This window comes from Castor canadensis, chromosome 1, assembly GCF_047511655.1.
Source record: "Castor canadensis chromosome 1, mCasCan1.hap1v2, whole genome shotgun sequence".
Lineage (NCBI taxonomy): Eukaryota > Metazoa > Chordata > Mammalia > Rodentia > Castoridae > Castor > Castor canadensis.
The window spans coordinates 130,090,477-130,108,627 of record NC_133386.1 but is presented as its reverse complement, the minus strand read 5'-3'; the positions used below and the strand labels follow the sequence as shown (position 1 = coordinate 130,108,627).

At 37.5% G+C, this 18,151-nt stretch overlaps 1 protein-coding gene across 13 annotated transcripts in view; it reads right to left on the bottom strand.

Moving 5' to 3' along the window:
- The window catches only part of Nars2 (asparaginyl-tRNA synthetase 2, mitochondrial), a 126,629-nt gene that overhangs the window by 35,526 nt on the left and 72,952 nt on the right, over positions 1-18,151 (bottom strand). For 7 of the 13 annotated variants that reach the window (XM_074082089.1, XM_074082093.1, XM_074082127.1 and 4 more), the window contains 2 exons: positions 3,081-3,143; positions 2,477-2,609 (listed from right to left, as the gene is read on the bottom strand). In XM_074082089.1, the coding sequence (XP_073938190.1) occupies positions 2,477-2,609; positions 3,081-3,143 (196 nt within the window). The remainder of the gene's footprint in view (positions 1-2,476; positions 2,610-3,080; positions 3,144-18,151) is intronic. The other 6 variants (XM_074082103.1, XM_074082114.1, XM_074082137.1 and 3 more) reach the window with 1 other exon arrangement.

Below are 18,151 nucleotides of genomic sequence, written 5' to 3'. Positions count from 1 at the left end.
GTTTATTTGTCCCAGACTCATTTTTGAATACATCTAAAACAGCTCCAGCAAAGGCAGTGGAAGGTAATGCTCTGAATAAAATGACTCTGGCTATTCTGGTTCACAGTATTCCTGGAAATTAATCACTAAAGCTTAAAAACCTAGTCTAAAATTCTATCAGTTAAGGTATCTAGGAATAGCCACAAAAACAGAGAGCAAATGGGAGAAAAACAGAATGAAATAAAGAAAGGACTCATTTAAGTATTAGAATAGATGTGAATTGTTCCACTTACAATATGTACAATAGAGTAACAGAATTTCATGAACCTACCTGAGTGCAAAGCTAAAAATCTGGAATTGAATTCTGCTCACATGTACTCAAATATGTAGCTTAACCCGTTTATTTCTCAATGTTCTCACTACAAAAACTGAGGAAATAAAAGCTATTTTGCAACTCTGTCATGTTAAAATATAACTATACAGCAAAGATTTAAAATCTTCTAATAAACTCTAAAATAATATATGCATTATCTTCATAATCTTTCCTTTTGTATGTTGGGCAGTGGGGGAAGATGGAGTGGAGGCACAAATAGGGAGGTAAAAAGTATGGTTTTGTTTCTTACAATGCTCTCACTGCCTGAGGGAAGGAAAAATACAGAATTGGGGGGTAGGCTCAAATAAAAGCTGCTTAAGGAATGCACAAAGATGCCTTGTGAGGACAGACCCTGAGTACCTATAATCCAGAACAGGATTATTCCACAGAGGCACTTTTGACATTTTGGGCCCGATGATTCTTTCACGGTGAGAGGGGAAGAAATGTGATTTGTAGGATGTTGAACAGTATCCCCTGCCTTTACCCACTATAAAATGCCCATCCCTATCCAATTCCTGACAGGCACAAACAAAAATGTCCCTTGGTCCTACTGACCTAGAACAATCAATGGAAGGCATTAGGGGATGTGAGTGGATGCTATAGTATATGGCCAAATACCCTATCTGGGATTCTGGGAATGCTAACTGTTGATAGTTTAGATTTGAATTATCTGGCCCAAAGGCATTACCTACTCAAAGTTATGTCTCAGAGGCTAGTAATGTCCAAAGGTTGACTGATAAAGTACAAAAGCCCAATACCCTTGCTTTCATCTGAGACAAACAAAGAACCATTCCAGCTCCAAAGTTCCTCACAGGATAGGCTAAAGCCTCTGTAAATGCATCACCATCCAACTTTTCCCTCTGCCCAATGCTACCTTCTTCCTTTCCTTATAGGTATTGTTCTCAAGAGCGTTCCCTTAGTTAACACACCTGCCAACAAATCTCTGGCTTAGAGTTTAGTTATTAGAAAATCCAACCAAAGACAGGTAAATAAAATAGTGAGTCTATTCTATTTGTGGTATATATGATATTTATGCTTTAAATGGAATTGTTTCATTTGAGTGAATGAGTAGAAAGATATATCAATGAGTAGAAAGGAGAACTGATAGAAATATAAAGTAAACATCCCATAAGTACAAGTCCAAACTAAGATAGCAACCAAAATGTCACTGGACAGGGAATTCAAAATAGTAACAATTATTTCTGGGTAATTATCAGGTGCCATGAACTATGCCAAGTGTTTATATGTATAAAATGAGCCTAATCCTCTCAATTACCCTCCAAAGCAGGAAATATTATTTTTATCTTATACATGAGGAAATTGAGGCCCAAAGAAATTAAATTCTTTGCCTAAGGATACCTAGAAAGCAAGTGGTAGCACAAAAACACAAATCCTGGCACATTCATGTCCAGGGCTGTGTTCTACCTGGCTTCTGTCCACAACTACAGTAAAGCCTCCTGCTGCCCTATTTTTATTTCCCTCAAAATCATTCTTCCTATTACTGCTAACGAAATGTTTCTAAGACACAAGTCTGACTATACCTCTTCCAACTTAGAGCTATTTCTCTGTTATCTTTTGAATACAGTTCAAACTCTTTAGCATGCTCTTTACATACAGGGTCTTTCATGACTCCTGACTATCTCTCCAGTTTTATGGCTTGCCCCTCCAACTGAATCTGGATAGCTCCTATAGATGCTTTTGAAAACAGGTCTACTGGTATTTGTAAAATTATTATAGATGTTTATACATGTAGAAGATGTTCCATTTATTTTTTTATCAAATCAGAGCTACTATGAGCCTGCTTATCTTCCATATGTATGATATACATGACTTCATTTTCTCCTCACAATAACCTTGTACAATAAGTGCAATTCTTTTAGAGCTGAGGGAGCTAAATAAAGATCACGAAGGTTAGGTGTCTTCATAGCAGAGCTAATGGCAGAGCTGGGATATGAATTTAACTTAACTCTTATCTGCTCAACTATGACACTAAAGGCAGCCTATAAATATTTATTAAACAGTTCTCTTATCTTCTTCATTCTTTACATACCTATAATGCATCGATGTCTGGGAAGATGCATTTTGGTGTCACAGATACCTGGAAATTTAAAATCATGTACCTACCTGCATGAGATCTTGAAGGCTCTCAACAAAAGAAATCTCTGCTTCTACCATATAAAACTCTGCTAGGTGTCTTCGGCTCTGAGAGTTCTCAGCTCGGAATGTAGGACCAATGGTAAACACCCGAGTAAAAGCTCTGAAATTCAAGATTTAAGAGTATGAAAACAGAATTCACATAATTAATTTATTTAAAATACTCAGTGAGGTCTTAAGAAAAACAGTTTTGTGTCTCTGTCATGTTCACAAACCCACACATATTAGCTGCTCTATTTCTCTAATGGATGACAATAATAGTTTCATTAAAAATGCTACATTTATAGAAACCATTTTATCTGAAAGGAATCTGCAACTGCTTCTCAAACCCTATGGTTTTCTAAATATAGAAATATAACCACTTCTGGGTGTACTCTACTGCAGCTGCCTTAAACAGCAGGCAACTACATTTCACAGCAATCAAGAACAAAGAAACAAAAATGCCACAGCTTAAGAAACCACATAAACAATCAAGTTAGTAACAGGGAAAATCAGAATTTCACGTGGATAAGGTATGCTCACTTATTTTTTTAAATACATGAAAGAACATAGTTGGATATGTATAGCAATTTACCTTATTCCAAGCCAATTCAAGTCCTTCACAACCTCCTTCATTTCAATCAATGTGGAATTACCTCTGAAATTTGGGAGTTAAGACAGATTTTAAGGAACTGTCTAGCTCTGGATTTCACAAAGGACTAGAGTTTAATCATCCAAATGGGGGAGAAGAACCCCTTATTTTTAAGTATCTACAAAGTAGTAGATACCACATCTTAATTTACTATGATAGTCTCCCCCATATTCAGACAGGACAAAAATCTGAGATTAGATCAAGCATGTATGAAGCAATAAATATTTCTTGAGGAGTTAATCTTAAATTTTGTTTTTATAAGAACAAAGTTAGCAGTATGGGGCTTGTCAGCTGTGCTCCTGAAGACTCTTCATCTGTCTGTCTTTAGTCAAGTGGCATTAACATCACTACACATGGCTGAGTGGTGGTGCACACCTTGTAATCCCAGCTTTTGGGAGGCTAATGCAGGATCATCATAAATTAGGAGCCAGCCTGGGCTATGTAGTGAGACTCTATCACAAACAAATAAACGAGTAAATAATGCAGGGAAACTTAAAATATACCAGCTTTGTTTTTTAAAGTGAAGCTACTCTGGGAAAAAAGAATAATTAAATAGATACCAACAGATTCAGGTTTTCTTTCAAAAGGCCATTTCAGTTGGTAAGATGCTTAGGAATTTATATTTTGGTTCTACAGCCACCATCCTCAGACCATAATCAGTTAACCTTTGAGAACCTTAGCTTTTTAATGAGAAGATAAACAGTAGAAAAATATTATATTATTAAAGTTACCATTGTCCCAAGATTCAGATTCAGACATGCCTACTGGAATGTTCCTGAAAAAGACTAAACCTACCCTGTGCAAAATGAAAATTCTTGCCTCCATCCCAAACACAAAATCATGACCAATCCTACATTTCTCTTTACATTTCCCCAGGCTCTGTTAATCTCAGTTAATCCAAGATTCAAACCAGACGTCACCACCCCCACTGCCACATATCCCCGTTACCAAACTGGTTACAAAATTCAATCGTACACACTTTGGAAAACTCTCTCAAGTCTAGTGTCTTTTATCCCCACAGTGGTTGTCCCTATAAATCCTTGTCTTTTGTTTGGAAAATAAATTTTTGTTTTGTTTTGTTTTTGGAGAGAGAGTCTTGCTATGTAGCCTAGGGTGGCCTGGAACTTGAGATCTTCCTGCCTTAGCTGCCAGAATGCTGGGATTACAGGTGTGTGCCACCATGTTGGCAAGTAGCAGCTTTTGACTAGTGTCTGCTATCTGTTCTTCCTCTGGCCTCAAGCTAGTCTGAGTTCTGAATCTCAAATCTGATTATGTTGGCCCTAATTTAAAAATCTTCAATGATTCCTCATTGCCAAAAGGAGAAAATTCAAATTCCTAATTTCAACTTGGGTTTCCCTCACACAGTTTTTTCCCCTCCAGTTACTCTGAAGACATTCTTCCTATCTAGCATGCCCCTGCATCATTAGGTCTCTGCATAGGCTGTTCCCTACCCCATAATGCTCCATCCCTTGCTCCTCTCTAGTCCAAGTTCCCACAGAACCTTCAAGGCTTAGCTCAAATGTCCTTTCCCCTTTGAAAGCTTGCCCCCACATTTATTACTCCCTCTTGTATATTACTGTAACACTTTGTTCATGTATTTATTATATAAAGCATGTTACCTTGAAATGTAATTATGTTTTAAAATATCTTCCTCAAGAAACTATGAAATTTTCCAGAACAGGAATCATGTTTTATTCATGTCTACTTCTCCAGTGCCTAGATAAAACAGGTGCTCATGCTGAAATGAATGAGTACTAATGATGATGACAGGCTTCCTCAGCATCAACGGGAAAAGCATGACATCCTCAAAGAGCAACGTTACAAATATAGAAAAATACTCAGATACATCTCACTGCGGCTGTTACTCAGTACCTAAAATGGGTACCTAAAATGGAACAAAAAATTCAGACCTGTCCCAACAATAAATTCCAAAGTTACAAGGCTCCAAGTTTCCAAACTGTGACTAGGCCATCTTTAGGTAGGCTGGCAACAGTATATCTAAATACTAACAATGACATTTCTTTCCAGCAGTACATCACAAGAATAGAGTATTTACAAACATTAACAACACTGAAGTGTATCTTGCTGAAGTTTTCCAGTGGATAGATACATAGGTGGCATAGCTGAAATTTACTTTGGAGGCTCTGAAATAAAGGGAGGCTAATAGGGTTGCTACTGAAAAAGAGACATGCTATTTGTATTAAGGCACTAGGTACAAAGAACGTAGTGGTTTCTAACCAGAACTCCAAATTCAAATTTACAAGGGCATTTGCATTTCACAAGGTAACATGCTCTAGAATGAGGAGCGATCGGGATTTTTAAATTTTAATAATGGTTTTCTCTGGATATGCTGCTCAAGTTCTCCAGCATAAAATGTAGAAGAGGGCCAGTACTTAAAGAAAAATGATATAGTGAAGAGCAGATTCTGATTGAGGTACTCAAGAACTAAGTAAGAGAATAAGAACTGATTACCATGGTGTTGCCTCTGAATTAACAGAAAGACAAAAGGAGATGAAGGTGTGTAGAAAATATGCAGTCTTTAAGCAGAGGGAATGCAGACCATTCAATAACTGACTACCCTACATCAGGGCCGGGTATTCTATTACAGAGTAGCAACAGTAGCATAAGAAATGACAATGGTGGCTACCATTAAGCAGTGGTCCTCGTGGTCAGGCATTAAATACAGATATCTTACAGGTGACTTAATAATGCACTACTACTACTATTACTTCTACTTTCTAGACTAAGAAGATGAGTCACACAGGTTAAGAAGCTTTCCCAAAATAAAAGAGTGATAGTTTGCTAAGTGGTAGAGGTCAGATTCAAATCCAGATCTATACTAATACAGCTTTGGTCATGATACTAACAAAAATTATGCTCAAAACTAAACATTTATATACTTAGAAAATTAGAGGGAAAAAATCCATAGTATACTCTCCTTTCTCAAAGTAACTAAGGTAAGTAGTTTGGTATTTTATTTTTCTTATGAATAATAGCTTGTTAAAAATCATAGCTCTGGAGGATATGTTATCTTTTTGGAAATAACTATATTTATATTATTAGCTATTTTTATAATTTTTAGCAAGTCATTTAACCTTCCTGGTCTTTAAATTCTTACAGAGGTGGGGGAACAGGGAGGCTTGGCATTAATATCTAGTATTTCTTGCAACAATTTTGTTCCAGATTCATATGAAATCACTCCTATTTCACTTTATTCTGATTTCTTCTTTTTTCCATCTTTCACAAACATGAAAGCCATTTGCAGAAAGGCTTTAAATCAACATTTAAAATAAAATTTGAAAACAAGGCCATTTCTAAAATAAGATACAAAATCAGGTGAAAGGACTTGCTGTGAGAAGACACCAGCAGAAAACATCTGGCACCAGAAACCACTCTTGTGCCAAATTGTGGAGAGAGGAAAGCTATATAAGGAAAGTCCAAGAGCTTGGACTAGATGTTTAAGATAACAAAAGTACATTTAATATGTATCAATCAAGATAACTACGAAAATGGCTTTTTGAAAAATAAAATCACAAAATGGTTCTACAAAAGGTCACTTTCTCCCTGGTGTGGAGTTTTATGAAGCCATAAAGTTGGTAAATGGATTAATCTAAAATGGTCACTGATTGCCTGGCCATTTATTCTTTCTGGACCTGCCATTTAAGAGCTAAGCTTTATACTCTCTCTTCAACAAAATTAGAGATAATGGCAAAATAGTTTCTGCCTGGTAGCGAGGAGGTGTGGCGGGGAAGAGGGAGGTGGCGGGGGAAAGGGGGAGAGAAATGATGCAAACATTGTATGCACATATGAATAAAAGAAATTTAAAAAATGCTATGTAAATAATCTTACAACCACCATTAAGGTTATTACCCTACCATTTGCATAAGGGTATCTATTTGCTGATAAGAGTGTTCTCAAAGATCTTACCCCAAAAAGAAAAACTAGGAATTAAACCCAGTCTTATATAAATATAAAGCCTTTTTTATCAACATATGACTTGTCTTCATTTAAAGAAAAATTTTATCCAATTAAACCTGTTTTTCTTCTCCCTCTGTATGTCAATTAAACATAAATATCTGTTATGTTTTGACTATGAAATGCTCCCTCCGCCCAAAAAAGAGCTAAGCTTCATGTTTTGAAAGAACAGAGACATTGCTACTCCTCAGCTTGAGAAGAACTTGCTCAGCACACAACTGATCAGCAACTTTCTCCACAGCCTCCCCCACTGCCAACCTCTGTGTCACTTCTCTACTGCCAGTTCAGCAAAAGTTCAGCTGAACTGAATTCACAGTCTTAAACTGGCCTTTAAAATAGTCATTGCCCAGTGGTTTTCCCATCATTTAGGAATTGATCATCTATTTTATTACTGTTTTATGTCCACTGGGTTACCAATACTACAATATATTTGTCATTCTTTATTTCTACATGCCTTAGAGTGGACTCCAGGCACCTCCCTTTCAGCTTTCCTCTATTCCAAAGCTGTCATGCATACATCTGGTGGAAGTTATAAAATGTAGAATTCAGGGGGCTAGAGGTGTGGCTCAAGTGGTAGAATGCCTACCTAGCATGCACATGTCCTTAGTTTTTTTGTTTGCAACTGAATTTAAGGTCCAAGCAAAAGTGAATCTTCACAGGGTAAAAACCAGTTTTCATAGAGTAACAATAATTCTGCTAAAGGGGCTGGAGTGTTGGCTACCCCTCTGAGGTGAACTGAAATGGGCACTCCAGTAAGGGGAACACCAAACCCCTTGGTTCTGAGATAGATAAGAGTCTGCCATGAATAAAGAACCAAGAGTAGGGTAGTATAGGATAAGTGGTAAGGGATGAGGGAGAAGGCATCAGAGTATATGGATTTCATTGGATACTCCTTGAAATGCTCCATTCTCTTAAAACAGTTAACCCTGCATTCTCTTAGTTTTCTTCCAATTCCTCTGACCTCAGGCTCTGCCTCCTTTTACACGGTACTTACTCTAGCTGTTTATTAAATTCTGATATTCTTTAAAACTATTCTAAACTTTCATTTTCTATTATATACTCAGTCCCTAAAAGACCTACCTCAGCCAAGAAGTTCTATTAACTAGCTATTAGCATACAATTCACAATTTATACTCTTCCCAGACCTTTCTTTTTTTATTGAAAAAAAAATCTTTCATTCATATGTGCATACAATATTTGAGTCATTTCTCCCCCCTTCCTCCTACCCCCTTCCTTTCCCCCCACCTCTTTCTAAGCTCCAGATCCACATATCCATCTGTTCAGTTGGCCCATTCACCTGTCACAAATTCATTCATGCCTCCCTCCAAACCCCCAGCTTGGCTTCAGTCTCCTTCCGAACTTCCTAGATCAATCGTCTATGTGATATTTGATAACACCATGTAATACTGTTCACAGCATCTTTCAAAAATAGAAAACTTACACATAGCATTAATGTGATCATTTGTTTAAATATCCATCTCCTTCCTCATATTGTAAATTTCATGAGGAACTGTATCTATCTGTTGTTCATTATGATAGCCTCAGTCCCGTAGTAGACAATTATTTGTCAAATAAGCAAACAACTGATTTTCTATAAAATACGTTGATCCTCAAACATAATCTTCAAATGACACTGGGATGGGGGCGAGGGTAAAAGAGTAAGAGAAGGAAGATGTTAAACAGAATGTCAATTACTAAAAAAAAAAAAAAACTTGTGCTACTCCCTGAAATGGTTGTTTACAGAAAGTATTATAAGGTAACAGAATCAGGCTTTCAGAACTGTGGGCAATACCCAAACCTTTGAAAAGGATTAAATCAGGTGAACTTCTTTAATTAGGAAAGACTTTTTTTTTTGAGAAACTGTAATAGCTCCACAAATAAAATCAAACAACTGTAAGTCTACTTTCTAAAAACCCATCAGCACATGAATCTTTGGCTTCTGCCAGCATGAAAGAGCCACTTCATCACTCCTACAATGATGGACTCCTCAGAGGAATGACTGATTGGACAAGTCTTAGAAAATCACATTCTAAAGGTTCCCAATTTGTCAACTGTTTTGAATTGAAATGTTTATCCTCATAGCTCAGTATGACATTAAAATCACCTTTCCAAAAAAGTACGTAAGTCGGTCAATTTATATACTCGTAAGTTGATCTCATATAGAGATCAACCCTCTTGTATTTCTTATGTTTAGTGGTCCTTGCTCTGAGGACCACTAAAGAGAGAAAAATGTTAAGTACTTTATTTTAGGTACATCTACTACAATGTGTTCAAGTGTAATTTAGGACTACAAAGAATTCAGGGATTATCTTTTGTGAGACCTGATGCAATAGAAGTAGATGGGTGATGATAGCAGTGAACTCTGTCCAAATAAATGAGGCTTATTTTTTAAGGTTATGATAGTGATTAAGAGTAGGTACTAAAGACTAACTTGAAATCCTGGCTCCTCCACTGATGAGATAACCAAGTTCTTAACTTCTCTAAGACTGAATTTCCCCATGAGAACAGGGCCAATCATATATATGCTGTGGAGTTATTTATTTTTTTGGCTGTACTGGGGTGATGGGGTTATTTTTTATTAGCATATATTAATTGTACAAAATAATTGGTTCCATTATGTCATTTTCATATATAAGTACTGTGATCATATTCACCCCTCCCCATTGTCCTCTCTTGTCCTGTTTCCCCTCCCTCTGATCCATTATGGGTTATTATAAGGATGAAATGAAACGAAGTATGGTGAAAGTTTATATAATAGGTGTTAACAAATAAGTAATAGGTCCCCCTCCCTTTGGCAGTATTGGGTTTAAACTTAAGGTCTCGTTCTTGCCAGGAAGACACTACCACTTGAGCCATGCCTCTAGTCTGGATAATAGTTTTTTGTCTCTTTCATTTTCATGGGTCTATAGTTCTCATTAAAGGGCCTCAAGACTCCCTTACTCTTTTATTTAAAAATTTATTTATCTATTTTTGTGGAACTAGGGATTGAACTCAGAGTCACCAAGTACTCTACCACATGAACCATACCCCTTCCCTGTTCTTTTGTTTTTAGGCTTTCTTTTTGGATATTGTTTTCAGGCAAGATCTCACATTAACTTTTGCCAGGCCAACCTCAAACTTCAATCCCACTTTTACTCCCCTAGTAGCTAGGAATACAGGTGTACTGAACTGCCTCTCTTTACCTGTTTTAATTATTGCAAATTTCAAAGAGCTTTTGTTTGCTTTCAGCCACCAAAATCTCATTTAATTTTCTTTAAAACTGTATTAGGCAGTATGTATAAATTATATACAATATTTAATAATTTTATAAATTATAAGTGTATTTATATTTATATATTTATTTATGTGTCTACTATATATATTTTTTTCTCCCATTTTAGAGAATAGGATACTCAGCCCAAAGATATTTAATTTCTTGATTTGGAGAGCACAGCACAGTGCTAGGAAGTGCACAGAACATGGTCCTAAGTTTTGGTTCTAATGTCCTGTCCCACTTACCTAAGTAACTTTGAGCTAATTATTTAGCCTCTCAAAGCTTTAGTTATGCAAAATGAGGGAGCTGTATCCACCATGAAGGGTCAAATGTGGCCAAAGTAAGATGATGGTGACACACTGGCACCCAAGAGGCCCTCAATGGGTGAGCATTCCCAGGCCTCAGAGAGGTGAGCTCTGAGAGCAGGGATTCTGGCTGCTTTGTCTCAATTTCTATGCTGCTTCAAAGAGATTGTTTATCTGGGTTAGAGCCTTCAATATTTACCTTTGAAGTTGAGAATTTTTTTAAAATGTTAATTAATCTAAAAATAATAAGTCTGTTACATGTCATAAAGAACACATTTCTAATAAAGAATATTTTATCCCAAAACAAGCAAAAACTGAGCAAGAGTAGTGGTGTTTACAATTCTGTGAATCTAGCTGGAGCCTCTGCTTTTGCCTTTGACCACTGCCCTATCACATGTCATGACAGCTTTGGAAAACCCATGAGAATGATATTAAAAAGGCAAACACAATATTGTTAAAAGAACAGTTTTAATGTCAAGGAGTCACTCAAAAGCACCTCAAGATGCCCCAAGGAATTCCACAACATACTCTGGGAACTACTGCCTTAGGCAATGGTTCTCAAGTGAGGAGTATTCATTGTGGGCAGTGTCTTGGCCATGGGCACATTTAAAAGTTTCACAGGTGATTATGATAGGAACCCCTGATTAAGAACTACTACCCTAAAGAAGGCTTAGATCCTTAGTCAATACACTATTAAAGTTTTTTGATGGCTATATTTAACAAATGGAAATGACAAATATTAAGAAGGATGTAGAAGCATTCCTTGTACATTGTTGATGTCAATGTCAGATTGTGCAGCTGCTATGAAAACAGTTGAGTTTCTCAATCAGTTAAACAGAATGACCCAGCAATTCACTCCTAGATATATACCCCAAAGAAATGAAAACAGGTGTTCAAATAAAACTTTGTACGTGACTGGTCATACCAGTATTATACACAATAGTTAAGAAGTAGAAATAGGGGGGAATTCCAAGATGGCGGCTAGAGGTAGGAAGCAGAAAGCGAGCCTCCTATAGTGAAATCTTGGAGAGACGCTGGAGACACACTTTGCAGGCATAATCACCGAGAAAAGGCATAACTTTGACCCCTCCACACCTCCAGCCGGCGCAGAGAATCTCCACTTCACGTTAAACGGAGAACCGAGGAGGCCCCCGGGCTGCCAGTGGCCGGCGCCCATACGGCTTGGGAAGACGTGGACCAGGTGAGCTTCGCGGTACCGCGGTTCCCCCACAGACAAGCCTGGGCCAGAGCAGCATAGCCCCCTGGACAGACTGACCTCCACCCGGGGAAAAAAAAAAAGAGAAACTGAGTACTAAGCAATAAGAACAGTTAAGACAGGCTGGAAAGAGGGTGGGGCGCCCTGAGCGCTGAAGATTGGGGGAAGGGACTCCTTCCCGGGACTGTAAATAAACGAGCCGGGCGGGCCGGAGAGGCTCTGGCGGGAGCGGGGTGCGCCCAGCAACCAGGAGCGGGGACGCTTGTGAGAGGAGGGAAGACCCACTTCCCACGTGAACTGTAAATAAACACGCAGGCCTGACAACGCGGGGCAGTGTCGCCTTTCCCAGTGCTTGGAAAGGGAAAAGCCTGTGGCAGAGGCCCCCCTCCCCCGCACAGGAGAACTCTGAGCAAACAAAGCCTGTGGGACCAGGTGAGTGCTAAGCTCACCCCTGAGATCTGCATAAATAACGCCGCCAGCTACAGGCTGAGAGCAGCAGGCAGGCGAGCCACAGTTGCAGATACCACTCTCAGAACTGCCTCCAGACGCTTTTTTTTTCTTTTTCTCCCTACCTTTGATGAGAGAACAACCGAATTACACCTGCAAGCCAAAAAACTTACTGAAACTGTATTGCATTTAAACTGGGGACACTTGGTGGGGCTTTTTTTTTTCTTCTGTGTGTGTGTGAGTGTAGTTTTGTTCTACTTTATGCATCCCCTTTGATGAGACAACTACAGAACAACATCTGAGGCACCAACTCCAGGACTGGAGATTGAGACGGACATCCAAATTATTAAGACTGAAATTGCATTGCATATAAACTTGGAAGTTTTTTGGTTTTTTGGGTTTTTTTGTTTTTTTTAATTTTCTATTTTCCATTTTATTTTAATTCATTTTTATAAATAGATATTACTTTCATATACTTATTTTTTATTTTTTTTATCTTTGATTTTCAATCCTCTCTCTGTCACTCTATTGTCTGTTCAGCTTACTGTCGATTAGTACACTAACACTCCCTGTTTATACCTTTGAAACTCTCTTGTCTGATACCTTGTTCTGCTTTCTCCCTCTTGTCTGTATATTTGTTTTCCCCTTTTCTTTAACTTCTTGCTTTCCATCTCAGCTCACTCTTCCATTCTCAATATTACCATTGTTATTATTACAAGCTAGAAAATACTTAATTACACACAGTACAGGGACAGTAACAACACCAAGGACAATGACAGGAAGACAGAAAAAACAAGGAAACCAGTTTCCCCACAGCAAAAAATTAGTACAGGAACCAGAGGGGAATGAAGAGAACAGAAACTCAGAGCCACACTCCAACAAAATGAAGATAAACTATGCCAAAGGACCCAATGAAGCCTACAAGAATAATTTAAAAGAAGACATACTACAAGTACTCAATGAGAATTTTATAGAGATGATACTGGATAGGGTCAACCAAAATGTACAGGAGACACTCAAGAAATTCCAAGACAATAAAAATAGAGAATTTGAAAAAGCAAAAGAAGAAATAAAGGAAATCATAGAAGCACTGTATAAACACCAAAGTGAAAGAGAGAACACAATGAATAAATGGATAAATGAACTCAGGACAAAAATAGACAACAATAAAGAAGAAAACAGCCAGGATATGGAAAACCTCAGAAAAAAGAACGAAACAGAACTGCAAAACAAAACGGAAGGCCAATCCAGCAGAATAGAACAAACAGAAGACAGAATCTCAGAACTTGAAGATGAAATGGTAATTAAAGGAAAAACTGAAGAACTACTAATTAAACAACTCAAGACCTGTGAAAAGAAAATGCAAGAACTCACCGACTCCATCAAAAGACCAAACTTGAGAATCATGGGCATCGAAGAAGGAGAAGAGGTGCAAGCGAAGGGAATGCGTAATATATTCAACAAAATAATAACGGAAAATTTCCCAAATCTAGAGAAAGATATTCCCATACAAATGCAAGAGGCCTCCAGGACACCAAACAGACCAGATCAAAATAGAACTACTCCACGACATATCATCATTAAAACAACAAGTTCAGAAACTAAGGAAAGAATATTGAAGGCTGCAAGAGAGAAAAAACAAGTAACATACAAAGGTAAACCCATCAAAATCACAGCAGACTTCTCAACAGAAACATTAAAAGCAAGAAGAGCGTGGGGTGAGATCTTCCGGGCACTGAATGAAAATAACTTCAACCCCAGGATACTCTACCCAGCAAAGCTATCATTCAAAATAGATGGAGCAATAAAAGTCTTCCATGATAAGCAGAAACTAAAACAATATGTGACCACAAAGCCACCATTACAAAAGATTCTGCAAGGGATCCTGCACACAGAAAGTGACACCCAACTTAACCATGAAAAGGCAGGCAGCACCAAACCACAGGATAAGAAAAAGCAAGACAGTAGAGAGTAACATCAAGTTAGGTACACACAATCAAACCTTCAAACAACTAAGATAACTAAATGGCAGGAATCACCACATACCTATCAGTACTAACACTTAATGTTAATGGACTTAATTCACCCATCAAAAGACACCGTTTGACAAAATGGATTAAAAAAGAAGATCCAACAATTTGTTGCTTACAGGAGACTCATCTCACCGACAGAAATAAGCATATGCTTAGGATGAAAGGCTGGAAGAAGATTTACCAAGCCAATGGCCCCCGAAAACAAGCAGGAGTAGCAATACTTATCTCTGACAAAGTAGACTTCAAACCTACATTGATCAAACGAGATAAAGAAGGACATTCCATACTAATAAAAGGGGAAATAGACCAAAAGGAAATAATAATCATCAATCTGTATGCACCCAATGTCAACGCACCCAATTTCATCAAACATACCCTGAAAGACCTAAAAGCATATATAAACGCCAACACAGTGGTTGTGGGAGACTTTAACACTCCATTATCATCAATAGATAGGTCATCCAAACAAAAACTCAATAAAGAAATCCAAGATCTAAAATATGCAATAGATCAAGTGGACCTAGTAGATGTCTACAGAACATTTCATCCAACCTCTACACAATATACATTCTTCTCAGCAGCCCATGGAACCTTCTCCAAAATAGATCATATCCTAGGGCACAAAGCAAGCCTCAGCAAATATAAGAAAATAGAAATAATACCATGCATACTATCTGACCACAATGCAGTAAAAGTAGAACTCAACAACAAAAGTAAAGACAAAAAACATGCAAACAGCTGGAAACTAAATAACTCATTACTTAATGAAGAATGGATCATCGATGCAATAAAAGAGGAAATTAAAAAGTTCCTAGAAGTCAATGAAAATGAAAACACAACCTACCAGAACCTATGGGACACAGCTAAGGCAGTCTTGAGAGGAAAGTTTATAGCCATGAGTGCATATATTAAAAAGATTGAAAGATCCCAAATCAATGACCTAATGATACATCTCAAACTCCTAGAAAAACAAGAACAAGCAAATCCCAAGACAAATAGAAGGAGAGAAATAATAAAAATAAGAGCTGAAATCAACGAAATAGAAACCAAAAAAACCATACAAAGAATTAATGAAACAAAAAGTTGGTTCTTTGAAAAAATAAACAAGATCGATAGACCCCTGGCAAACCTGACTAAAATGAGGAGAGAAAAAACCCAAATTAGTAGAATCAGGAATGCAAAAGGGGAGATAACAACAAACACCATGGAAGTCCAGGAAATCATCAGAGACTACTTTGAGAACCTATATTCAAATAAATTTGAAAATCTAAAAGAAATGGACAGATTTCTAGATACATATCATCCAAAACTGAACCAAGAGGAAATTAATCACCTGAATAGACCTATAACACAAAATGAAATTGAAGCAGCAATCAAGAGTCTCCCCAAAAAGAAAAGTCCAGGACCTGATGGATTCTCTGCTGAATTCTATCAGACCTTTAAAGAAGAACTGATACCAACCCTCCTTAAACTGTTCCATGAAATAGAAAGGGAAGGAAAACTGCCAAACACATTTTATGAAGCCACTATTACACTTATCCCAAAACCAGGCAAAGACACCTCCAAAAAGGAGAACTATAGGCCAATCTCCTTAATGAACACTGATGCAAAAATCCTCAACAAAATAATGGCAAATCGAATTCAGCAACACATCAAAAAGATTATTCACCACGACCAGGTAGGCTTCATCCCAGGGATGCAGGGGTGGTTCAACATACGAAAATCAATAAACGTAATAAACCACATTAACAGAAGCAAAGACAAAAACCACTTGATCATCTCAATAGATGCAGAAAAAGCCTTTGATAAGATCCAACATCATTTCATGATAAAAGCTCTAAGAAAACTAGGAATAGAAGGAAAGTTCCTCAACATTATAAAAGCTATATATGACAAACCTACAGCCAGCATTATACTTAACGGAGAAAAATTAAAACCATTCCCTCTAAAATCAGGAACCAGACAAGGATGCCCACTATCTCCACTCCTATTCAACATAGTACTGGAATTCCTAGCCAGAGCAATTAGGCAAGAAGAAGGAATAAAAGGAATACAAATAGGTAAAGAAACTGTCAAAATATCCCTATTTGCAGACGACATGATCCTATACCTTAAAGACCCAAAAAACTCTACTCAGAAGCTTCTAGACATCATCAATAGCTATAGCAAGGTAGCAGGATATAAAATCAACATAGAAAAATCATTAGCATTTCTATACACTAACAATGAGCAAACGGAAAAAGAATGTATGAAAACAATTCCATTTACAATAGCCTCAAAAAAAATCAAATACCTAGGTGTAAACCTAACAAAAGATGTGAAAGACCTCTACAAGGAAAACTATACACTTATGAAGAAAGAGATTGAGGAAGACTATAGAAAGTGGAGAGATCTCCCATGCTCATGGATTGGTAGAATCAACATAGTAAAAATGTCTATACTCCCAAAAGTAATCTACATGTTTAATGCAATTCCCATCAAAATTCCAATGACATTCATCAAAGAGATTGAAAAATCTACTGTTAAATTTATATGGAAACACAAGAGGCCACGAATAGCCAAGGCAATACTCAGTCAAAAGAACAATGCAGGAGGTATCACAATACCTGACTTCAAACTATATTACAAAGCAATAATAATAAAAACAGCATGGTACTGGCACAAAAACAGACATGAAGACCAGTGGAACAGAATAGAGGATCCAGATATGAAGCCACACAACTATAAGCAACTTATCTTTGACAAAGGAGCTAAAAATATACGATGGAGAAATAGCAGCCTCTTCAACAAAAACTGCTGGGAAAACTGGTTAGCAGTCTGCAAAAAACTGAAACTAGATCCATGTATATCACCCTATACCAAGATTAACTCAAAATGGATCAAGGATCTTAATATCAGACCCCAAACTCTTACGTTGATACAAGAAAGAGTAGGAAATACTCTGGAGTTAGTAGGTATAGGTAAGAACTTTCTCAATGAAACCCCAGCAGCACAGCAACTAAGAGATAGCATAGATAAATGGGACCTCATAAAACTAAAAAGCTTCTGTTCATCAAAAGAAATGGTCTCTAAACTGAAGAGAACACCCACAGAGTGGGAGAAAATATTTGCCAACTCTACATCAGACAAAGGACTGATAACCAGAATATACAGGGAACTTAAAAAACTAAATTCTCCCAAAACTAATGAACCAATAAAGAAATGGGCAGGTGAACTAAACAGAACTTTCTCAAAAGAAGAAATTCAAATGGCCAGAAAACACATGAAAAAATGCTCACCATCTCTAGCAATAAAGGAAATGCAAATTAAAACCACACTAAGATTCCACCTCACCCCTGTTAGAATAGCCATCATCAGCAACACCACCACCAACAGGTGTTGGCGAGGATGCGGGGAAAAAGGAACCCTCTTACACTGTTGGTGGGAATGTAGACTAGTACATTTTTAAGTAGGCTACTTAAAAAGCTGGACATCGATCTACCATTTGATCCAGCAATACCACTCTTGGGGATATACCCAAAAGACTGTTACTCCAGAGGCACCTGCACATCCATGTTTATTGCGGCACTATTCACAATAGCCAAGTTATGGAAACAGCCAAGATGCCCCAGCACTGACGAATGGATTAAGAAAATGTGGTATCTATACACAATGGAATTTTATGCAGCCATGAAGAAGAACGAAATGTTATCATTCGCTGGTAAATGGATAGAATTGGAGAACGTCATTCTGAGTGAGGTTAGCCTGGCTCAAAAGACCAAAAATCGTATGTTCTCCCTCATATG